Raw genomic sequence first — 24,685 nt, forward strand, 5'->3', positions numbered from 1 at the left:
GAAGCACCTCAAGTGTTACCTGCTCCAATGTTGATTCTCTACCATTACAGTTGAGGTTGGTAAAACTGAGCAGAACATGCACTCCACTGAGAAAAAGGAGGCTGGTTTATATAGAGAGAGGTTACTCCCCCGGTCCCCGAAGGGCCCATTTCCAAGCAAAGGACTCCAAAGCCACAGGGATTGATCCAAATAGCACACTCTTCTGATTGGCTGGCTCCATGTATTATGATTGGTTGTTATGGAGCTGCTCTGATTGGCCACTGAAATGAGGACATAGCTGCACAGCTCCAATTAGCTCAGGAAGGTCTCAGTCCCATTGGTCAACATAGGATTCCAGGAACTCCTTTATAAGGTTTGCTCAGGGAGCAGGAGCACAGGGCAGCCATCCTGGCAGCCCGGTATGTGGAGTTTACCTAAAAATGGGGAATTTGTCAGAGGCCCCCAAAAAACAACAGCTGGTAGACTCTGATTTTGATTTTGCGCCCAGTTAACTACAGGGAGTCCTTCCTAGCTGGTACATTCTTTCTCAGGGTAAACAGTGGTGTTCCTGTATCACAGACCAGAAGACCAAGTTAAAGCCAAAAAATGAAACAAACCAATAAAAAAAAACCAAAAAAAAACCCTTAAAAAAATCAACTCTGTAATGTGGTGAATTTAAAAATAATTCTTTTTTTTATTGGAAGCATCACCTGAAGTTAAAGACCAGGAGAAAACGAATTATTGAAAACTACTAATACAAAATTTCCCTCAAGAAACAAATTTTAAAATGTTTATTTTCAATCCTTAAAATTATTTTTGTTCTGTACTGTAAATCTAAAACAGTAGAGACATACAGCGAATAGGTTAAGGATCGTGTTTTTAGTCCTTGTTCAGGCATTCTCAGGGGAAGGGCTATTTGTATTACATAATCAAGTCAGTCAAAATTTTACACTTTTTATGTACTTTTTAATGTATTTTTGGGTTTTACTTTACTTTGGCTATTCCTTTTGCGGTGGGTAAAACGATCTGCCCAATATCACATATTCTAAAACAATTTTACATAGTGATTTATAATTTCAAATAAATTAATTCAAAGGACAAAGTAATCCCTTTGAATTGCCACTGCCAGTATAAAAATAAGCCATAATATAAAATTAAATTTTATAAGATTTTTCATAAAACTTAAAGTCTTCTTTCCCTCAGAAAGAAGCTACCAAAATTTATTGTTTCAAATAAAGCCTAAGATGTTCAGAAACATTGTCCTTTTGTTCTTTATCGCACAACGGTTCTTTTAATAGAAGGGTTTAAGGAAGTAGGCTAGGAGATGCCTCACATCCCAAATCAGAAAGAACAATGAAACCTGTTAGGCAGAATAGATAGCAAACCAAGGCAGGGAGGGGAAGCTAGATATTAATTCAGGAGTCCACAGTCAGGTCAGATTAAGATTGCCACCTGTTCTGAAGATCACGAGAGAGACCACGATGAACACAGGAGGAGGGAGCCCTTGAAATTCTGCGTGTATCTCTCTATCACATGGGAATGGAAGCCTTTCAAACTGTATGATAATCCCAAAGTCTGAAATAGAGGAAGGGGAGCCTGAAGGGTGGCTACAAGGATAAAACCCTTAAAACCCCAATAGGCAGGGCACTCAAACTAGCTGTGTGCCTGTTTGCAGGCTTCCTGCTCAAGTGTTATTTCATAAATAAAGTTGCTACCACACTTCTACTACACTGTCTCTCGACAAGGAGACAAGAAGAGAGGAGGGGACCCCCTAATGCAGGTGTTTCTGGTAAGAAAACCCACTCCCCTTTTATTGATTTTTAGAGAAGGGAGGGAGAAAGAGAAACATCCTTTCATTCACACAGGACCAGTATCAGACTAGGATCAAATCTGCAACCAAAGGATGTGCCGTAACTGGGAATTTCGCTTTGAGAGAGCGTGACAAAGAAGCACCGATTAGTTGTTCAACTTATGCTTTCATTGGTTGGTTCTCGTATGTGCTACGACTGGGGATCAATCTGGCAGTCTTGGCGTATCCAGGGAACTCTCTTACCCAAGGACGCTCTAACCAGCTGAGCTTCCAGCCTGGACTAAAACGCACTTTCATCAGGCGTCACCACCTGGTAGAGTTTCTGGGTCTCAGCGTCTGCCCCACATACCCGGCAACCACGCTGAACTGGCATAAACAAGAAGACAGACGGAACCTCCTCCGGTATAAGATGGCGGCCGTATGACTCTCTGGGCTTCCTCAGCCCTACTCGGTAGCAGGAAGTCCTCCGGGTCCGCCAATGGGAAGCGGAAGTGAAGGGCGGTTGGCAGCTGGGGTATTGCTCAGCAAGGCCGGCTGGCGAGCGGAACCGCGGAAAGGCGCGTGTCGGTTGCTCACTGGCGAAGTCTTCGCCACCGCCCTCCCCAGCCCCGCCCCGCGTCGCCGGCGCCGTCGCGGACTGAGTGCCTCTCCTGCTTGAGCAGGAAGGGGGACGCGAGCAGTGCGTGTGTGACGGCTGCGCAGCAGGTGACAGGTAACTCTGGAGTAGCGTGGGGCGGTCTCGTGGACGGGTATGGGGCTCGGGGCGACCCTGTGACCCTGTCTCCCGAGCTTCCGCATTTTCCCTGACTTAATTTCCTCTCCCGTGTGTCAGCGTTCATCCTTTTTGCGAGTGTCCGAAGTTGTCCCTCAGTGATCTTCTGTGCAAAGTATAGTTTCTACTAGTGTGGCCACGGGATCTCTAGCTGTTTTGAGCCTTCAATGAAGAGCTTTGAGACTTTTTTGCCCAAGTGCCCAAACATGAATGTAGAACAAGCCTGGCCTTAAGTAGGTTGAGAATCAGCAGTTTGGAGGACTCTGATTGGAGAACAACATGATCTTTTTATATATTTTTATATTTCCTAAAATGAGTTTGGGGGATGCATATTGGTTTCCATTTTCGTTTAATACGAGGATCTGTTGGCTGAATATTGGGTGATCCGGTTTCACTTTCATTGTGTCACCTGCCAGAAGAACAAGGTCTGTGGATATAGCCTAAGGTTACGAATGTGAACTGTTCTTGTTCTTGGCCAGAATGTCTAGATTGTTTTGCATTTCTTGCCAGATTTGAAAATTAGCATATTTTGTTGATTAGAAGTTCTAAGGTCTTATGACTTACTGTGGTGCACTATTTTGGAAACATTCATAATGCATTTGACAGCTAATTTTACTTGGACTTTGAAAACATTTTAAATAGCTATTTAACAACACCACAAACTTCGGCATGATTGTAGCCTTTCTGTTTGGCTTGCTTTTGATAAACTTAGCTAAAACTCATTTTTATTAAAGGAAATGAACATTGCTTTGTACAGTAGCATGTCACCTTTACAATGCACACTTAACTTGGGAATAAACTGAACTGTGGAGAAAATTCTATTAGATTTCTTTTTCTGCCATTACCTGTGATAATTTTCATGTCTGATGAGTAGTAACTACTTGTGTCAGAACTTAGATTTAGCCCTGGGCAGTGTGGTTCAGTTGGTTGGTGAGTTGTCCTGTGGACTGAAAAGGTCACAGGTTTGATACCTGGTCCAGGCACATGCATACGTTGTGAGTTCCATCCGTGGTCTGTATGTGTACAAGTAGGCAACCAATCGATTTCTGTCTCTCCCTTTCCCTTCCTCTCTCTCTCTCTCTCTCTCTCTAAAAGCAATGAAAAAAAAAGTCCTCCAGTGAGGAAAAATAAATAAATAAATATAAAAGAAATTAGATTTATATGGTTCACAACAAATGGTTTTGTAATATGTATATTAGGTTTAATTGTTTGAGAAGTAAATTTGCATCTAAAGGAAACTTCCTAATTTTTTTTTCCTCCCTGTTATCCTAAATGTTGAAGTCCAGATGACCATCTATCAACTTACAGGACAGGGTGTGAGTTGTCTTTTAAGAGTTTGTTAGCTAGTATCTTTAGTTTAAAAATGGAAAAATAAAAAGTTGGTAATGACTTAGAATTTTATGTCTTTTCTGTTCTCCAAAAAGTGAAAAGCACTTTCCATATTATAATTTTCAATATTTCTAATAACTTAATGTAGATCAATGAGCTAGTAGAGATAGTGTCTTTAATTTAAACTGAGGAAAATGAGTCACAGACTAGATTTTACAGATGATACATTTGGGCCTAGACCTTTTTAAAAGAGTGTTTTTTTAATTTATCCGTCATGCCACAAGCATTATGCCTATGGTCATGCAATGCCACATTGCAGATTCTGACAGCTATTATTTTTCAGGTTATTCGTCTTTAAGAGCAACATTTAAAGACCACTAGTGTCAGAGTTATAAGGGACCTGGTGAAACGAAGCATCCTCAAACAAAATTCCCCTTCAGTGGGGTTCTTACCTTTGACTCTCTGGACATCCTTTTCCTCTGTTATTACCTATGGAATTAAGGAAGTGGGGTCAAGATTGGAAAGCTCTTCTTTAATGTATAGCATACCTCACCTTCTCATTTCTAATAGTGTATACCTTGCCCAAGAAGTCTGTCTGTCGGTCTATTTTTTTTGTATTTGCTTGTGGTGCCACACTCCTTTCTTCCCAGCTTCTTTCATTTATATCTCTTAATGAATGAAGTCTGTATATGCTTATTTTATTTTGAGAATTTCCTGTGTTCCAAAGCCAGCCTAAGTATGGATCTGTCAGGTAGCTGGGTGCTTTGATTCCAACTTCAGACCCACACCCTTGGTTCCAGATTGAAACTGCTCCTTTCTCAGCCTCCTGTTTCCCCAAGAACTCTGTCCCTAGAAAATCCTTGGACTTGCCTTGGACTCACAAGAAAGCACTTTGGGCAGTGTGACTTTGCAGACTTTGAATTTTTACTCCTTGTAAAGCCAGGGAACCAGGGGAGAGAGCGTAGTATTATAGAACTTGAAAAAAAGCAGATGTGGGATCAAAGCATTGCTATAGATTTGTCAAGCAAGTTACTCAGCCTCTCTAAGGAGTTTCTATTTCCTTATTTTTAAGCAGGAATGATAGTGGTATATCCATTACACAATGTATTCGTAGAGTATCTACTGTTTTCCAGGCACTGCTCTTTGCTAAGGGAATAGCAGACATGGCTGCTACCTACCCCCAAGGAACTACAATTTCTTGTGTGGAATGACTAGGTAACATGAATGCAAAACACCTGACATTGTGCTCTGCGCAGAGTAATTGCTCATTAAATGCTAATTTTTCTTCAGGGGCCTTTTGTCACTCTCAGTTACCTGTAACTCCACTGTGCAGTGGTATCCAGTTTCTCATCTGGAATCATTTTGGCAGGATTACACATCTATGCCCCTCCAGGAAAAGTCATAGACATGGCCATAGCATAGTTTTGCTTCAATATAGTTCATATATTCTTGCCAGTTTAGAAACCTAGTGACTTTGGGCTGGATTTCTTTTTCTTTTTTCCTTCAGCCACAGAGTTTAGGTTTCCAAGGCATATTTTATAATCTATAAATCACCATTATTACATGTAATATAATTTATAAATATAAATTATCTTCTATAATTTAGAAGGTAGTTTTTAGGTATTTTCCCTAATGATATATTTTACTAGAACAATTGTGGTATAGTACTTGGCACTTTACGAAGTGGTTTTCATATTGCCTTTTCATTTTCACAGTGACCTGGTGTGGCATATGCTGTTACTCCTATTTTAGAGTCTGGGAGACTAAGGGCCAGAGAAGTAATTAAGGTGACATGCTTATGGTTAAACTGCTAGTAAGGAGCAAACTCAGGAATTAATCACAGGTTCCTGACTCTAAAATATTTTCTCATTTCCATAACCATATTTGTTTGAGCATGCAGGCAGGTTTCTGAGGCTGCAGTCCATGGGCCTGTTGGGGAGGATGTCTTTGAATAGTCCTAAGAGAGCTCTTGGGTGGTATGTAAAAGTTTGGGTCCCCCTTTGTACCTCTATAGGAAATGTTAATAACTTTTGCTAGATTCAGAAAGGGCCCTACATCATCCACTCTGCACCTCCTATTCCTCACTGCTAGCAGGTTTCATAAGCAAAAAGTCTAGTTTGGTTAGCCCTAGTCCTTGGAAATGTTGATACTTAAAAAATGCTTATTTTGAAAATGGGATGTTCATATTCTCTGTTTCCAAAGAAGCTGATGGAACCTGAACTTAAAACTCATGTAAAAGCAACTTCTCCAGCCCTGACCAGTGGGGCCCAGTTGGTTGGAGGGTCATCCTGTAACTGCAAGATTGAGGATTTATGTCCTGGTTTGGGCATGTGCCTTGGATGAGGGCTTCATCCCAGGTCGGGCATGTGGGGTCCCCCCTCCCTGCCCCCCGGTCCAGGCACGTAGGGGATGCAACTGGTCAGTGCTCCTCTCTCACATTGATGTTTCTCTCTCCCTTCCTCTCTCTCTAAAAACAATGAAAAAATATTCTTACGTGAGAATTAAAGAAAAAGAAGGCAGCTTTTCTATTTGGTATAGTTTATTTTGCTTTTGACCATTGCCCTTTAGAGATATTGTGTGTTATGTGAACAGGATGCCCACATAAATAGTAACGCTTTTTCTAAAAGGAAGATACTGATTGGTTTCCTGCAACATGGACTGTCTACCTCAACACTAGACTTTATAGCTAGTATTGAGGAATTGGAGAGAGCTTTTCTAGGCATTAACGTTCAGAAGCACAAGTTTGGTTTAGTGTTTCCTACTCTTCAACATCCCCTCCTTGAGTTCTCGTTCAAATTGATGGTACTTGGATGTTGACTTTTCTATAGCCCAGGGGAAATCTGATTAGTGTTCTGTCAGGCAGACTTCTGGGATGAAAAACCAGATCAAAGAAGTCTGCAGCTGGAGACATTTATCTGGAAGGATCTGGACATTAAGGATTTCAGAGTGTTTGGGGAGGCTGCTGCTGCTGAGAGTTTAGGAGGCCTGCATTTTTTCGCCATGCCAATTTGCCAGTGACCTCAACTTCTTTTTTTGTAGGTGAGTTCTTACATTTCTTCCTTTCAGAGCCTATTTTGAGTTTATATTGAGACTCATCATATTAGCTTCCTAGGGCTCCCATAACAAAGTACCACAAACCAGGTGGTTTAGAACAACAAAAATTTATTGGCTTAGAGTTTTGCCGGCTAAAAGTTCTAATCAGTGTGTCTCAGGACACATTGAACATCTCATGATGTTCATCCTGAAGGCTGTAGACTTGAACTTTTTTTTGCCTCTTCCAGCTTCTAGTAGCCCCACATGTTCTTGGCTTGCAGTGTAATTCCAATGTCTGCCTTCGTCTTTACCTGACATTCTCCCTGTGCCTTCATACAATCTGTCTTTGTGCCCAAATATCCTCTTTTTTTATAACACCAGTGATACTGGATTAGAGTTTACCCTAATGACCTCATTTTAAGTTGATTACCTTTGTAAAAACACTATTTCCAAATAAGTTCATATTTTAAGCTATGGGGGTTAGGACTTCAACATATCTTTTTAGGGGACACAATTCAACCTGTAATACCCATCAGTTACATTTTCATTTGTCTCAGCTTTATTTACTCTTTTGCTTCATAAAGTGTGGTTGTGTACAGCATGTTTTGCCACCAACCACCTTTCATACCTCTGTGTAGTACAGATGTCATAGGAAATGACCTGTAGGAGAGAGGGTACATAGTGATCTACACAACCTTAGTGTGTGTCTGTCACTCAGCGTATATCTGTTGAATTATCTACATAGTAGGTGCTGTCATGTTGTTTTGTGCCTCTACGAATTAAGATTCAGGTTCAAACATTTTCCTGTAGCAAAACTTTCTTTTTCTTTTTCAGGGATTTGCTGTAAAATGGGACTTTTGCTTTTATTCACTGGACTGTGGCTGTTTTCCTTAGTAAAGGCAGATTCAAAAGCCATTACAACCTCTCTTACAACAAAATGGTTTTCTACTCCATTGTTGTTAGAAGCCAGGTAAGAAGACATTTTTTTCTTTCACATGTTTGAGCAAAATATAGACTCTACTAATGAATATTCAGGAGCTTTTTAGGAAGTGAGATTATCATCATCAAATACATTTAGTTAGAGCCTCTTTCAGTGTGTTCCGTGCTTTTAGAACACAAACTCTGTCTTAACTAATATAGGATAGGACTGTATTGATTCATAGTGATATTTGGAGATTTCTTTAGATAAATATATTGAATTGGTTAAATTATTATGTTATCTTCCAGGAAAAGTATATGTGGTAATTACGAAAAGAGAGAGTTGTACTTAAAGGAAATTTTCTATTTACTTATTTAAAAGAGAGAGAAGAGAGCTTGGCAAGGTGCGATTAAAGAGAACATGCTACTCCTAAAAACTTGAGAGAAGAACCCAAAAGAAGAGAGTACAAGGGGAAAGCTGAGGAAATGGCCAGATTTTATCTTTTCTAAGATGTACTCATTCTACATTTTAACATTGCTCAAAAACCAGGATGTATTTTAATTAAATCAAGATGTTAAAAGTAGAATTGGTAGCATCTTTCATTTTTAGTGTTTCATAAAACAATGATGTCTCCAAATTGGTAGTGTCTTAAAATCAACAAAAAATACAGTGAATGATTTCCTCATTAATTTTATATTCCAAGTATGCTTATTACTTATGCTTATAAATATAACCAAATACTTCTCTTTTAATCAGTTTTTTAATGTTTATAGGTGGAAACTTATTGTAACTGAGATAATATATAGCTAGGACTTGCACAGAATCTTCTTAAAACAAAAATTAGGTAGATTGAATGGCAGGCACTTGGTAAGTCTCTGAATTTGATAATGCTAAAAATTTGAACTGCTGCATTACTTCAGTTACCTTTGTGGTCTGCCTTTGTGACTTTCAGCTCTGAATTTCATCTTCTGTCATTTTCTCTTTGAGCCCTAGAACAGTGTGAATGGAGAGTTTTATGTTGATTGTACATGTGAATAATTGCATCTCCTGAGAAAGAAGCCTCATTTGGCACTGACTGGAGAGAAAGTGATCTTGGCTTGCTGGGGAGCCCCATAGGCTTTCTGCTAACTGACTTCCTTGTGTCATTTCTCTGTGCCTCCCTTTCCTCACAGTAAAACACTGCATATATTTCATAGTGGTGTTATAATAACTAACTTGATAAGTGAGGTGAACTCCTCAGATAAAAGAATGTTAATTAGATATAAGGTAGTTGTAAAACTTAAGTGACTAATGGTTTTTTGAGATCATAGACTGTCTGAGCCAGGACTCTGAATAACTGGCCTTTCCTTCCCTGCCCCACTTTTTGCTAATTATTTTTGATGATTTGTCTGAAGTAAATCTAGGTTATTGAGATTTACTATCACTTTCCAAGTATTTTTGTGCCTTTAATTCTAACATGTTTTATGATACTCTGCTTAACATTAGTAACTGAATTATATTCTGTTACTCTCACACTAACTAATTTCTCTGGTTTTTGTACATTGTCTTAGAAGATTCTTATGGCATATAGCTGTGGACTTTTGAGGAAGTATGCTAAAATTGTCAGCCTTAATTGGTCAATTTTTTTTTTCAGTTATTTTGATAGGTCTGAAGTGAGTATTGAATACTTCACCAGCTTATTCATCACAAATACCTTATCTTTTCATGGTATCCTGGCCATTCATTTGCCATTTTGGTTCACTGTTTTTCGTCCTCTTCTGTAGCTATTTGCAGGCAGTGTGCCAAGGTAGTGGGACATGTAGGCAGCTCAAAAATGAGCTGTGTTTATTTGAAACCACTCCATATTCACCTCCAGAGATAGTTGATACCAGATTCTTCCCTCCTAGGTCCATGGCAAGCACTGATGCTGGAATGCAGCACTGTCCATGTGGATGATGGTGAAGGGACAGATTCTTTCTCCACATATTGATACATGTAGCTACAACAGACCTTTTGTCTTCCTTGCATCTAGGTCTTAGGGACTAAAACTATTACCATGTATATTTTAAGAGCAGGCTTGATGCTAATGGTGCTTTGTAGTTATCCCTGAAGTGATACTTCACTCTCCTTCTACCTGCCACCTTGTTTTTACAATGATCAACTGGAGTTCAATAACCATCGCCAACACCACCACTACTGTCCTCTCTCCCCCTACTGGAATATTTTAAAGCAAATCCCAGACATCATATAATTTCATCAGCAAAGCAAAGGAATAGGTATAAGAAGCTAAAAAATAATTTAAAACAAAAATCAAACAAACTTAAGTACTGTTAAATAAATAGCAGCATTCCTTTGAATAGTGTCTTGCTTCGTTCTTCCCTGAGTTAGTTCAGAGGGTCTAATAATTAATTTTTTAAAGACTGTTTGATATTCAGATCTTGTAAGACTTATTTATGCAGTGGAATGAAAAAGAATATGGTTCAAGAAGTTTTCTGTAATTATCTGATAAGTATCTATTTATTTGTGTTTGGCCTTTATAGGAATGTCTTAGCCTCACTGAATCCTTGTTCTCATCATACAGTTGATCAGTGTATTTCTTTCCTTCTCTGCTAGCTTATCTTGTGAGTGAAGTTTTAATTTATAAATTTAGTATTTATTTGCGTATCATAATCTATGTCTCTTAGTACCTGTCTTAGTGTACCTGCCTCCTTAGACTTAAAAACTGTTGTAAGGTTGGTATGAAGTTACTAGAAAGCCTAGGAAAATGCCACACTCGAGGAGGCTCCAAATAATGTAATACATTATAATAATGGATATTTTCAGAAATCTGTTTTTAGAGAAGCTGTGCATTATTAGGAAATGTTTCTTATTCTTTCCATATTTCTGTATCTAGTTGTGAAGTAGAGTGAGACTTGTACATGTTAGTGTTAACAAGTAAGGGCAAGTCTTCCTTTGGCCAGGTAAGCTGAGAAGAGAACCAATTTATGTGAATCATTCAGTTAGTACAAGCATTTTCTTTTAGGGATGAATGACTCTCAAATGAAGGGAAATTTGACGTAGTCATTATTTTAGGTCAGTAGTGTTAAGTTCAAAAACACAGAAAGAAAATTAAAATGGCATTGAGTTCTAAGACCTGATTTTATTAGGTCACTGTTAACTTTAAACAAAAATTTGGTGATCTTGAAAATTTTGATTTATGGATATTGAAAGATTATATCATGCTGCCTTTAGTCTCCTAGAAATTTTTCTAGGATTTATGTTTTCCTTGAGACCATTAGGTAGAACATATTTTTTTTTTTTCTTTTTAAGGTCTTTTGAGAAAATAAGTGAGCAGAACTAGTGCTAGAATTTTCAATTTCTAATTCTGTTTCTGTTACTGATAGCATTTTCCTGAATGGGGTTTCATTAACCTTCTTTATATTGGGACTTCTGTGTTGTTACAACATTTTTATTATTAAAGCTTTTTTAAAGGAATACCCATTAAACTATTAAGTTATTGATAGCTAATTATCTAACAAGACTTGCTTGGCTTAGTTGGTTGGAGCGTCATCCTGTACACCAAAAGGTTGCCAGTTTGATCACTGGTTGGAACATGTACGGTAAGCAACCAGTAGATTTTTCTCTCACATATTGATGTCTCTCTCCCTTCCTCTCTTTCTAAAACCAATAAACATGTCCTCAGATGAGGATTTAAAATACATACACACACACACACACACACACACACTATACATGTTTGTATAATGTAGATTATATATTGAAGGTCAAACTATGGACATTTGGAGACTTAAAAACCTACAAATACAGCTTATATTAGAAGATTTTTATTAAGTTGTTTTATTTCTGATATTTCTCCCTTTTCTCCTAGTGAGTTTTTAGCAGAAGACAGTCAAGAGAAGTTTTGGAATTTTGTAGAAGCCAGTCAAAATATTGGATCATCAGATCACCATGGTAAATTGAAGCCAGTGCTGCTTTGTCTGGGAAAATATTGGAAAAAATGCTGTCTTTCAGAGCATGTGTGGCATGACAGTTAATGGGATACACTTTTAACTGAATGACTAGAGTTATGATGGCAGCCAGCAGAGCCAACACAGGCTAATCATTATTTTTGAAGCAGTTTATAACTTTGTCTACAAGCACTCTCCTTGACTTTGACCTTGGTTTTTTGTTTGTTTGTTTTTATTGTTTGTGTGTTTTTGAGTTCTTTTATTAAAAATTTATAAATAGCCCTAAGTGGTGTGGCTCAGTGGGTGGGGCATTGTCCCGCCAAACTGAAACGCTGTTCGCTTGATTCCAGTCAGAGCACATGCCTGAGCTGTGGGCCAGGTGCCCTTTTGGGGGCATTCAAGAGGCAACCAGCTGATGTTTCCCTCTTCTCTTCCACTCTTTCTAAAAATATAAATAAATAAAATCTTTAAAAAAAAAAGTGTGAATATTTTGTGGAAGTCAGATTCATTTAAAATCATTTAGTATTAATAACTATCAGATTTGATTCACTATTTTTGTTATGAATCAATTATATAACTGATCTATTATCGGTTAAATTTTTTATTATTAAGTTAGTGTCATCCCAAGTATTTTCTGTTATGCCCACCAGCCACCCACAGCTTAAGCGTCAAGATAACAAATTAATTACAGTGTAGTTTCTCATGTGTTTACAGGTTATGAAGTACTTTCATAAACATTTTCTAATTCAATGTAAGCTATGTAGAGTATAAACATTAATAGTGAAAGATAATGATACATGAGCAGCTAAAACCTTGATATACATTGACAGGCATAAGTCCTTATTAAGGAGAAAATTCGTGAAAATTTTGTGACTGATGTTAATATTGAACTGAATTGATTTTTAACTTTGATTTTTATTAAAATACTATATTAAAAAAGTTATGTGTGATTTTTTTTGTGATATAAGTACATTAAGGTTTTGAACAAGCACCTGTAAGTTTAGTTATGTAATTTAGAGTCAACTAGAATTATCAAAAAAATCCTTTTAGTTTATGATTTCATGAAACATTTATTAAAGTAGGCTTTTTAATGAATTTGAACTCTGACATATAAATGAGATGTCTTTAATATGAATGATAATGTATTCTTTGTTAGAATTATGTGAGTATGAATTTTTGGAAGTGATCATAAAAGTATGTTAACCATTTTATTTGAACTATAATATAATCTGTAGCCCCACTATCCAAAGATATTTACTATTAACATTCTGGCAATATTTTGCAGTATTTTTTTTCTGATTTTTTTTTTTTTTTTTTTTTTAACTTAGAGATGCTAATGTATCCCTGGCTGGTGTGGCTCAGTGGATTGAGTGCCGGCCTGTGAACCAAAGGGTTGCCAGTTCGTTTCCCAGTCTAGGGCACATGCCTGGATTGCTGGCCAGATCCCCAGTAAGGGGCACGCAAGAGGCAACCACACATTGATGTTTCTCTCCCTCTCTTCTCCATCCCTTCACTTCTCTGAAAATAAATAAATAAAATCTTTTAAAAAAAGGAAGATAGTATAGAACCTTTTATGTTTTGCTTTTTAAAATGTTAATGTTTTCTTTTAGAAAGTTATATATAAGTCTATACTTAACGTAGAAAAATCTTCTTGCCTCCCTTCTGTTTCTTCTGTTTTTATAACCATTTAATTTGTTTAGCCTTCAGTTTGTTTTTTTTTACAACAGATACATACATATATATTCTTTTTTCTCATAGAAAAAAAGGTGGCTTAGAATATACATTGTTTTATACCTTGTGCTTTTCATTTAACAATATATACTTGGAATTTTTCATAGTGGTACATGTGTTCTCCCCCTGCCCCCTGATAATTTGTTGCAATTTTTTAAATGCTTTACCTCAAACTACAATTTCCTCATTATCCTTTAATACCTTGTACTTCTTTATCACATTACTCAGTTGTGTTGGGTTATTTCAGTAGATATCAGTGTCAGACACTGGGGATACAAGGATAAATAAGTCATAGTTTCTGCTTGTTGGGGCTCAAAGCCTATTTGGGGAGAGGTAGATAGGGAAGAAATAATTTAGTAAATGATGTGGTGGATGAAAGAGGTAAGCAAAGAAGTATTATGAGGAGGAAAGAAGAGATGTACATGTTTCACTGAGGCATGGGGTGCGGATTAGGGGTACCTCCCTGGAGTAGGTGACTAGCAGTCCATAGGGAGGGGAGAGTGAACAAAGGAAAGAAGGGAGGAAAAGTCTGATTGCGTTGTGCACTCTAGGGAGTTCTAAGCATTTGACAACAGTTCAAGACAGTATGGTAGTAATACTTTGCTATCGTGTGCCCATGTAACCCATAGCTTTATACTTTATAAATTCCTATTTGGATATCTCTGGTCATGATTGATTATTTTGGTTAATGTTCTTCCTTGACAGGTACTGATTATTCCTATTATCATGCAATATTGGAAGCTGCATTTCAGTTTCTGTCACCTCTACAGCAGAATTTGTTGAAATTTAGTCTGTCTCTCCATTCCTATTCTGCTACAATTCAGGCCTTCCAGCAGGTGAGTTCAGTGCTTACACATATCAGTATTTTTTAAGGGGTGGGTAATGTGATAATTGGATATATTGCAGTTGTCCTGGCATTGTATTACAGAACAGTAACTTTTCTGCCTGAAATTTTCTAGGATTTATGATTTGTTTTAAAGAGCAAGCAAAGTTGATGTTCAGTCTTCAAACTACAGATTATAAAAAATATAATTTTCACTTAAGAAGTAAAAAAAGAATATGCACACAAAAAAGATACACCAGACTTCATTTATACAACACAGCCTAGGAAGTATAGTCTTGCTAAACCAATTGACCCTGACTCTGATCACAGCCTGTGGATTTCAGAGCAGTACACAAGAAACAGGAGATGAGGGTAGAGTGGGGCATGGGAGGCAGTATAGCAGGGGTACAGTTAGAAAAATCCAGCATGGAAGAGACTTTGTAGTGAAATGATTTTACCTCTTCAACAAATAAGTTAAAAGGGAAATGAAAGAGGGAAGAAGGAACTTCAAAAGAGACTTTAAAAATGTGTCAGCTTAATGCAGTTTGTGGCTCTTGTTCGATTTTGAGTTGAACAGACTCCTGTTTTTCTCCTGAAAAAGAGCAAGAGAATCAAAGGTGTGTACACCAATTATATATTTGATATAAATGTTAATTTTAAAACCATTTTTTATTTTAAAGTAATACTGGTGTAGAAAATCACTTGCAAGAAATTATAATAATGATTTATGACAAAGTTGCAAAATTCTTCTTGTAATTTTCACCCAGGTAAATACCTAGAACTTAGCTAGGCATCCTGCAAGCCCTCCAAAAAGAACCACTGTTTTGATTTTGGTTGGTATCATTTGCTGTGTTTATCATTTTACTGCCCAAGCGTGCATCCTCACAAAATAGAGTTTAGTCTTGCCCATTTAAAAAAAATTTTGATAATTTGCAGTTTCTCTCTCCATCCATTTCTTTTTTTGTTGAGTAACTTGGACATTTTGCCCTATAAATTTTTGCACAACCTACATTTTGTAGATCACATGCTTGTGATGTGGTTCAATTTATTCCTTTGTCCTCTCTTCCCTGCAAATTGATAGCTGGATCCAGAGGCTTGATCAGACTGTGATTCATTCGTTTGGCAATTCTGTAGGTAGTGTTCTGTTATTCTATGAGGAGACACCTAATATCTGGTCTCTTTGCTTTGATTTAGCAGCCATTGTTGCTCTATGCTTAATCCATTAATTCTTGGGGATTATAAAGTGGGGAATCTCTGATTGTATTGTCTCTTTTTCATTTGTTCTTGAAACATGGATGTAAAAAGGCACACATCCTCCTTAGCTAGTACTATGTCGTGGTACTGTTCACATAGAGTACACAGAATACATGTTTGGTTCTTTCCTTTTATTTACCAGGCTTCTAAGTGAGTTTGATCCACTAGCATTTTTTTTTTCTTTTCCAATTTGGGTGACTTCGTTGAATAGAACATGTATTTTATTTTGAATTCTTTTTATTTTTTTATTTAAAATTTTTTTTCAATTACAGTTTACATTTACTATTATTTTGTATTAGTTTCAAGTGTATATAGCATAGTGGTTAGCTAATCACATGCTTTACAAGGTGTTCCCCGTGATGTTTGCAGTACCCACCTGACATACATAGTTATGACAATATTATTGACTATGTTTCCTATGTTGTACTTTACGTCCCTATGACTATTTTATAACTACCAATTTGTTCTTAATCCATTGACCTTTTTCACCCAGTCTTTCACATAACCCTTCAGGTAACGATCAGTCTCTTCTTCTTATCTCTGTTTTTGTTTATTTGTTTATATTTTTCTTTAGACTGCACACGTAAGTAAAATAATGTGGCATTTGTCTTCCTCTGATTGACTTTATTTTACTTAGCCGAATACCCTGTAGGTCCCTCCATGCTGTTGCAAATGGTACGATTTTGCTCTTTTTAATGCCTAAGTAATACTCCATTATATATATACCACAGCTTTTTTATCGACTTGTTTATTGATAGGCATTTGGGTTGCTTCCATATCTTGACTGTTGTAAACAATGCTGCTATGAACATGGGGGTGCATACATTCTTTTGAATTGGTGTTTCTGAATTCTTAGGATATATTCCCAGAAGTGGGATCACTGGGTCATAAGACAGTTCCATTTTCAATTTTTTGAGGAACCTCCATATTGGTTTCCACAGTGGCTGCACCAATCTTCATTCCCACCAACAGTGAATAAGGTTTCCTTTTTCTCCACATCCTCAGTAACACTTATTGTTTGTTGATTTACTGATGATAGCCATTCTGACAGGTGTGAGGTAATAGTGCATTGTGATTTTAATATGAATTTTTCTGATGATTAATAATATTGAGCATCCTTTCATATGTTTATTGGCCATCAATGTGTCCTCTTTGGAGAAGTATCTATCTATACAGGGCCTTTTCCCATTTTTTAGTAAGATTGTTTGGTTTTTTTCGTGTTGAGTTGTATGAGTTCTTTATAAATTCTGGATATTAACCCCTTATCAGATATATTATTGGTGAATGTGTTCTTCTATTCAGTGGGTTGTCTTTTCATTTTATTGATGGTTTCCTTTGCTGTGCAAAAGCATTTTAGTTTGATATAGTCACATTTTTATTTTTTATTTTTTTCCCTTGTCTGAGGAGATAAATCAGAAAAAATATTACTCATAGAAACATGCAGTATTTTACTGCCTATGTTTTCTTATATAATTATGATATTGAGTCTTATATTTAAATCTTTCATCCATTTTGAGTTTATTCTTGTATATGGCATAACAAGGTGGTCTAGTTTCATTATTTTTGCCCATTATCTGTCCAGTTTTCCCAACAGCCATTTATTAAATAGGCTGTCTTTATGCTATTGTTTGTTCTTTCCTCCTTTGTCCAATATTAATCAACTCTTTAGGCATGGGTTTATTCCTGGACTCTCCATTATGTTCTATTGATCTATATATCTGTTTTTATGCCAGTACCATGGTGTTTTGATTACTGTGGTCTTGTAGTGTAGTTTGATATCAAGTAGCATGATTCCTCCAACTTTGTCCTTCTTTCTCAAGATTACTGCGGTTATTTGAGGTCTTTTGTAATTCCATATAAATTTTTGGATTATTCTGGTTCTGTGAAATACATCATTGTTATTTTGATAAGAATTGCATTGACTCAGTAGATTGCTTTTGGTAGCATGGTCATTTTAACAATGTTAACACAGTATGTGTTTCCATGTATTTGTATATTCTTTAATTATTCTTTTCAGTGTCTTGTAATTTTCTGATTACAGTGTCTTGGTAAAATTTATTACTTAGTATTTCATGTTTTTTGATGCAATTGTAAATAGGATTATTTTTTAAGTTTCTCTTTCTAATAGTTCATTAATTGTATAAAAATGCAGCTGATTTACTAGCATCCTTTTTCTGACCAGTTTTTTGACCAAAACCAGTTAGTTTTTTTTATTGTGGTAAAATATACATAAAATAAAACTTATCATCCTATCCATTTTAAGTGTTCAGTTCAGTGGTATTTAATACATTTGTATCGTCATAGTCATCACCACCTCCATCATCAGAACTACTTTTATCTTTTAAAACTGAAACTCTGTACCCATCAAAAAATACCTCATTCCCTTCATCTTCTCTCTAGTCGCTGGCAATCACCATTCTAATTTCTCTGAATTTGCCAGCTGGAGATACTAACTAAAAGTGGAATCATACCTGGTTTATTATTTTGTGTCTGGCTTAATATAGCATGATGTTTTTCAGGATCATCCATGCTGTAGTATGTATAAGAATTTCATTTATTTTTATGGCCAAATAATAGTCCATTGTATGCATATAACACATTTTGTTTCTCCATTCCTCAGCTGATGGACATTTGGATAGGTTCTTGCCTTTTGGCTGGTTTGTTTTTTATTATTATTTAAATACATTTGTCTCCATCTTCCTGCCACCACTTTCCCCTGCCCCCTCCCCCACTGCCCTCCCTCAATCCTTTCCCACTTTGGCTTTGTCCATGGGTCCTTTATACATGTTCCTTGACTTGACCCTTCCCTTCCCTTTCCCTGCCCCACCCTTCCCTCTTGATTCTGTTGGTTTCTTTTTTCTATCAGTGTTGCTGGTTATATTTTCCTTGCTTGTCTGTTTTGTTGATTAGGTTCCACTTACAGGTGAGATCATATGGTATTTGTCTTTCATCACCTGGTCTATTTCACTTAGCATAATGTCTCCAGTTCCATCCATGCTGTCGTGAAGGGTAGTAGCTCTTTCTTTCTTTCTGCTGCCTGGTATTCTATTGTGTAAACGTACCATAGTTTTTGGATCCACTCATTTACGGATGGACACTTAGGTTGCTTCCAGCACTTGGCTATTGTCAATTGTGCTGCTATGAACATTGGGGTGCATAGGTTCTTTTGAATTGGTGTTTTGGGATTCTTAGGGTATAATCCCAGCAGTGGGATCACTGGGTCAAAAGGCAGTTCCATTTTTGGCTTTTTGAGGAAATTCCAAACTGTTTTCCACAGTGGCTGCACCAGTCTGCATTCCCACCAACAGTGTCCTAGGATTCCCTTTTCTCCACAGCCTCGCCAGCACCCGTTGTTTGTTGATCTGTTTATGCTGGCCATTCTGACTGGTGTGAAGTGGTATCTCATTGTGGTTTTAATGTGCATTTCTCTGATGGCTAGCGATGCTGAGCATCCTTTCACATGTCTCTGGGTCCTCTGTATCTCTTCCTTGGAGAAGTTCAGGTCCTTTGCCCATTTTTTAATTGGATTGTTTGTCTTCTTGGAGTGGAGTCGTGTGAGTTCATTATACATTTTGGAGATCAAACCTCTATCTGATGTATCACTGACAAACATATTTTCCAATACGGTTGGATCCCTTTTCATTTTGCTGATGTTTTCTTTAGCCGTGCAGAAGCCTCTTATTGTGATGAGGTCCCAATTTGTTTATTCTTTCCTTTATGTCCCTTGCTTTAGGGGACATATTGGTGAAAGTGTTGTTGCGTGGGATATCTGACAGTTTCCTGCCTATGTTCTCCTCTAGGACTTTTATGGTGTCGCAATATATATTTAAGTCTTTTATCCATCTTGAGTTTATTTCTGTGTATGGAGTCAGTGGGTTGTGGAATTTCAATTTTTTGCATGTAGCTGTCCAGCTCTCCCAACACCATTTGTTGAAGAGGCGATTTTTACTCCATTTTATGCTTCTGCACCCTTTGACAAATACTAATTGACTATAGCAACATGGGTTTATTTCTGGGCTTTCTATTCTGTTCCACTGATCTGTGTGTCTGTTCTTGTGCCAGTACCAGACTGTTTTGATTACAGTGGCCTTGTAATATAGTTTGATGTCCAGTATTGTGATCCCTCCTGCTTTGCTTTTCTTTCTCAAAATTGCTGTGGCTATTTGGGGTTGTTTATGGTTCCATATTAATTTTGAAATGTCTGTTCTATGTCTGTAAAATACTTCATTGGTATTTTAATAGGGATTGTGTTGAATCTGTAAATTCCTTTGGGTAGTATGGACATTTTAATGATGTTAATTCTTCCAATCCATGAATACAGTATATGCTTCCATTGATTTGTGTCTTCCTTCCTTTCTTTCTTTAGTGTTGTATAGTTTTCTGTGTACAGGTCTTTTACCTCCTTGGTTAAATTTATTCCTAGGTACTTTATTTTTCTTGTTGCTATAGCAAATGGGATTTTTCCCCCTCATTTCTGCTTCTGATATTTCATTGTTGGTGTACAAAAATGCCTTTGATTTCTGAATATTGACTTTGTATCCGGCTGCTCTGCCAAATTCACTTATTTGGTCGACTAGTTTTTTTGGTGGACCCTATAGGGTTTTCTCTGTACACTATCATGTCATCTGCAAACAATGATAATTTTACTTCCTCCTTTCTAATTTGGATGCGTTTTATTTCTTTTTTTTGTCTGACCAGTGCGGCTAGAACTTCCAGTACTATGTTGAATAGAAGTGGTGAAAGCAGATATTCTTGTCTTGTTCCCGATCCTTCGTGTGAAAGCTTTTAGTTTTTGCCCATTGAGTATGATATTGGCTATAGGTTTATCGTATATGGCCTTTATTACGTTGAGGTATGACCCCTTTATTCCCACTTCTTGAGTGTTTTTAATCATAAATGGGTGCCGTACCTTATCAATTACTTTTTCTGCATCTATTGATCTGATATTATTTTTGTCTTTACTTTTGTTTATGTAATGTATTATGTTTATTGATTTGCAAATATTAAACCATCCTTGCATCCCTGGGATGAATCCCACTTGATCATGGTGGATGATCCTTTTAATGTATTGCTGGAAGCAGTTTGCTAATATTTTGTTGAGAATTTTAGTGTCTATGTTCATAAGCAATGTTGGCCTGTAGTTTTCTTTCTTTTATGTGTCTTTATCTGGTTTTGGGATTAGGGTGATGCTGGCCTCATAAAGAGAGTTTGGGAGTCTTCCCTCTTCCTGTATTTTTTGGAATAGTCTGAGAAGGACAGTGGTTAGCTCTTCCTTAAATGTTTTGTAAAATTCTCCTGTGAAACTGTCAGGTTCAGGGCTTTGTGTGCTGGTGGTTTTTGATTACTGCTTCAATTTCCCCAGCTGTTATGGTCTGTTCAGGCCTTCTACTTCTTCTTCATTCAGTGTTGAAACGTTATACTTTTCTAGAAATCTGTCCATTTCATCGAGGTTTTCAAATTTCTTGGCATATAATTGCTCATAGTAATTTCTTAGAGTCCTTTGTATTTCTGTGGTATCAGTTGTAAATTCTCCTCTTTCAATTTCTGCTATTTTTTATTTCGGTCCTTTTCCTTTTTTTCTTGATGAGTCTGCTTAAAGGCTTGTCGATTTTATTTATCTTTTCAGAGAACTAGCTCCTGGATTGGTTGATCCCTTGAATTGTTCTTTTTGTCTCTATGTCATTCAGTTCTGCCCAATCTTGACTATTTCCTCCCTTCTGCTTGCTCTGGGATTTATTTGTTGTTGTTTCTCCAGTTCTTGAAGTTGTAGTGTTAAGTCGTTTATTTGAAATGTTTCTTTTTTAGGTAAGCCTGTATTGCTATGAACTTCCCTTTCAGGACTGCCTTTGCTGTGTCCCATCGGTTTTGGATTGTTGTGTGTTCATTTTCATTTGTTTTGAGAAACTTTTTAATTTCTACTCATATCTCATTATTGACCCATTCATTGTTTATTAGTGTGCTATTTAGTTTCCATGAGTTTGAATGTTTTTGGAGTTTTTCCTTGAAGTTGTTTTACAGTTTCAAGGCCTTGTGGTCCAAGAAAATGCGTGTTATTATTTCAGTTGTCCTAAATTTGTTGAGGCTTGTTTTGTGTCTTATCATGTGGTCTATCTTTGAAATAGTTCCATGTGCATTTGAAATGAATGTGTGTTTTGTTTCTTTGGGACAAAAGGTTCTATTTATGTTGGTTAAGTCCATTAGGTCTAATGCATCATTCAGGTCCACAATATCTTTGTTTATGTTTTGTTTGGAAGATCTTTACATTTTTGACAGTGATATGTTAAAATCCCCTACTATCAGTGTGTTGCTGTCTGTGTCTTTCTTGAAGTCTCTAAGATTTTCCTTATTTATATGGGTGCTCCTATGTTGAGTGCATATATGTTTATAATTTTTATGTCTTCCTCATGGATTTTTCCTTTGAGTATTATAAATTTCCTTCTGGGTCTTTTTTTATGGACTTGCTTTGGAAATCTCTTTTATTTGATATAAGTATTGCTACCCCGGGTTTTTTGTCCTGTCCTTTTGCTTGGAATATTTTTTTCCATCCCTTTACTTTCAGTCTGCGTAGGGCCTTGTTCTGAGGTGGGTCTCTTGTAGTTAGCATATGTTTGAGTCATATTCTCTTACTATTCAGCTACCCTATGTCTTTTGATTGGGGAATTTAGTCCCTTTACATTTAAAGTTATTATGGATAGGTAGTTTTCAATCTTTCCCTTTGTGCCTGTGTTCTTCTCTTTCTCATTCTTTTTCTTCATCTTCTTAAACCAGTCCCTTTAGCATATCTTGTAATGCTGGTTTGGTGGAGATGTATTCTTTTATCCTTCTTTTGTCTGGGAAACTCCTTATTTCACTTTCCATTTTAATTGAGAGCCTTGCTGAGCAGGGCAGTCTTGGTTGCAGGCCTTTGCTTTTCATTACTTTAGTATTTCTTGCCATTCCCTTCTGGCTTGTACTGTTTCTGTTGAGAAGTCAGCTGCTAGCCATACCAGGGCTTCCTTATATGTTACTACCTCTTTCTCTCTTGCTGCCTTTAAGATTCTCTGTTTGACTTTGATATTTGCCATTTTAATGATAATATGTCTTGGAGTGGGCCTCATTGGGTTCCTCTTGTAGGACCTGCTGTACTCCTTGGACTTTCGAGACTTTTTTGCTCCTCAAAATTGGAGAAATTTTCCATTATTTTTCAAACAGGTTCTCTATCCCTTGCTCCTCTTCCTCACCTTCTGGTATTCCTGTTATTCGGATATGATTATGTGTCAGGTTGTCCTGCATTTCCATTAACACCTCTTCATTACTTTTGAGTCTGTCTTCATTTTCTTGGTCTTTCTGCGAGCTTTATCTACCTTGTCCTCCAGCTAAGTGATTCAATCCTCTGCTTTATCTAGTCTGCTTTTGATTCCTTTTTCTGTGTTCTTCAATTCAGGAATTGTATTGTTAATTTCTTCTTGTCTCTTATTGATAGTTTCTATGTCCATTTTAATGTTGATATAGTTTGCAGTAAGTTCCTCATAGTTTCCCTGTAGTTTTTCATAATTGTCTTTGAGCCCCCTGAGCTCATTGAGCTTTCTTGGAACCATTGTTTTGAATTCAATATTTGATAGTTTACTTGTCTGTATTTCATTTAGTTCTCTGTGGGGATTCCTCTTTTCCCCTAGTTTGAGGGGGTGTTTCTTCTCCATCCAATTACCTGTGAGACTCTTCTTTTTTGTTTCTGCTTCTTAAATTGATCTGCCTTGATTTTCTGACTTTGTGGTGTCAACTTGTATGGTAGTAGATGGGTATTTTTTTTTTTTCCTTTCTTTCTGGGTCTGCTTTTGATGATGTCAGATGTTGACCTTGTCTGATCTTCAGCAGCCTCTTTTAGAGTTAAAGGAATCTACTGTCTGTGTCTGTCTCTTGGAATTGTTACTCTAGTCACGCTGCCTTCAGCCATCAGTCTTAGGCACCACAGGGCGGGGCAGTGCCTCCTGACCCGGGGTGGGGGCTATTGTGTCCTTATAGGCTGCTCCCACTCAGGGGAGTGGTCTGCCTGAGCAAGATGGAAGCTGAGGAATGAGGGAGGAGTCAGCACTAGGATCTCCCTGGCTACTTCCTCAGTTCTCTCACTAATGCCTTTGTCTCCAGTCTCTCCTCAAGAGCCTCTAGACAGTTCTATGTCCCCTTTAGTGAGGGATTCTGTTTCTATGCTGGTTGCTCTGCACTTAGCACCCAGACCCGTGTGTAACTCCTGGCCTGGGCAGAGCATCCTCAAGGTAGGGCTATTGTTTCCTTTTGCAGTCTTGCCACTCTGTGGCATGGCCTGCCTGAACCAGGTAGAGACTGTGGAATGGGGAAGGAGTCAGCACTGGGATCCCCCTGGCTACTCCTTCTGTTCTCTCTCCAATGCCTCCTTCTCCAGTCTCTCCTCAAGAGTCTCTAAACAGCTCTGTGTCCCCTTTAGCCAAGGATGTACTATCTGTGTTGGCCAGTGTGCTCTCAGCACCCAGGCCTGCTTGCAACTCCTGGCTGGGGCAGAGCCTCCTGAGGGTGAGGCTATTGTGTCCTTTATGCCTGAGCAAGATGGAAGCTGCGGCGTGGGAGGTGAGCCATTTCCAGGGCCCCGCTGGCCACTGTCTCAGGTTCTCTCCCCAGTGCTTTCCTCACCAGTCTCTCCTCAGGTGGTTCCAGCTGACTCTGCCCCTGCCTGTGTCCAGAGACCACGGTAGGGGCTGCCACTGCAAATTTTTGTGTTGGCCCTTTAAACATCTCTTTGTGTCTCCAGCTGCCTGTCTCTGGCAGAGAGCACCACTACATTTTTCGCAGCTGTTTTTTTGTCTGTGTGCTTTTTGGGTTCTGGTGCTGTAGGCTAGAGGTCCCTGCTTATGATTCAGACGCTGTTCTTAGGGGGATCCAACTGGCCTTTTCAATATCTCTCTGGTGCTGACACCTGTGGGCTCTCAGCCCACACTCTCGAGACTCTACTGCACTTCTCACCCGTTAGGCTGTGGGAAGGCTGATTCCGCCATCTGTCTGAGGCTCCAAGGCTCCTCTCTCGCTATCGTTCTTTTGTTTTCCAGGTGATTTCTCCACAATTTAGTTGCAATTCTAGTTTGGTCCTGGGAGGAGGTCA

General features: G+C 37.8%; 1 protein-coding gene across 4 annotated transcripts in view; it reads left to right on the top strand.

Moving 5' to 3' along the window:
• Positions 1 to 2,310: 2,310 nt before the first annotated feature.
• The window catches only part of UGGT1 (UDP-glucose glycoprotein glucosyltransferase 1), a 161,551-nt gene continuing 139,176 nt past the window's right edge, over positions 2,311 to 24,685 (top strand). For 2 of the 4 annotated variants that reach the window (XM_054575074.1, XM_054575076.1), the window contains exons 1-5: positions 2,446 to 2,501; positions 6,754 to 6,929; positions 7,758 to 7,893; positions 11,690 to 11,772; positions 14,205 to 14,335. In XM_054575074.1, the coding sequence (XP_054431049.1) occupies positions 7,772 to 7,893; positions 11,690 to 11,772; positions 14,205 to 14,335 (336 nt within the window). In that variant the 5' untranslated portion in view covers positions 2,446 to 2,501; positions 6,754 to 6,929; positions 7,758 to 7,771. Of the gene's footprint in view, positions 2,502 to 6,749; positions 6,930 to 7,757; positions 7,894 to 11,689; positions 11,773 to 14,204; positions 14,336 to 24,685 lie in introns of all 4 variants that reach the window. The other 2 variants (XM_054575075.1, XM_054575077.1) reach the window with 2 other exon arrangements.

The sequence above is a fragment of the Pteronotus mesoamericanus genome, unplaced genomic scaffold (assembly GCF_021234165.1).
Source record: "Pteronotus mesoamericanus isolate MK-2021 breed Mesoamerican mustached bat unplaced genomic scaffold, CSHL_Meso_final contig_27, whole genome shotgun sequence".
NCBI classification, from domain to species: Eukaryota; Metazoa; Chordata; class Mammalia; order Chiroptera; family Mormoopidae; genus Pteronotus; species Pteronotus mesoamericanus.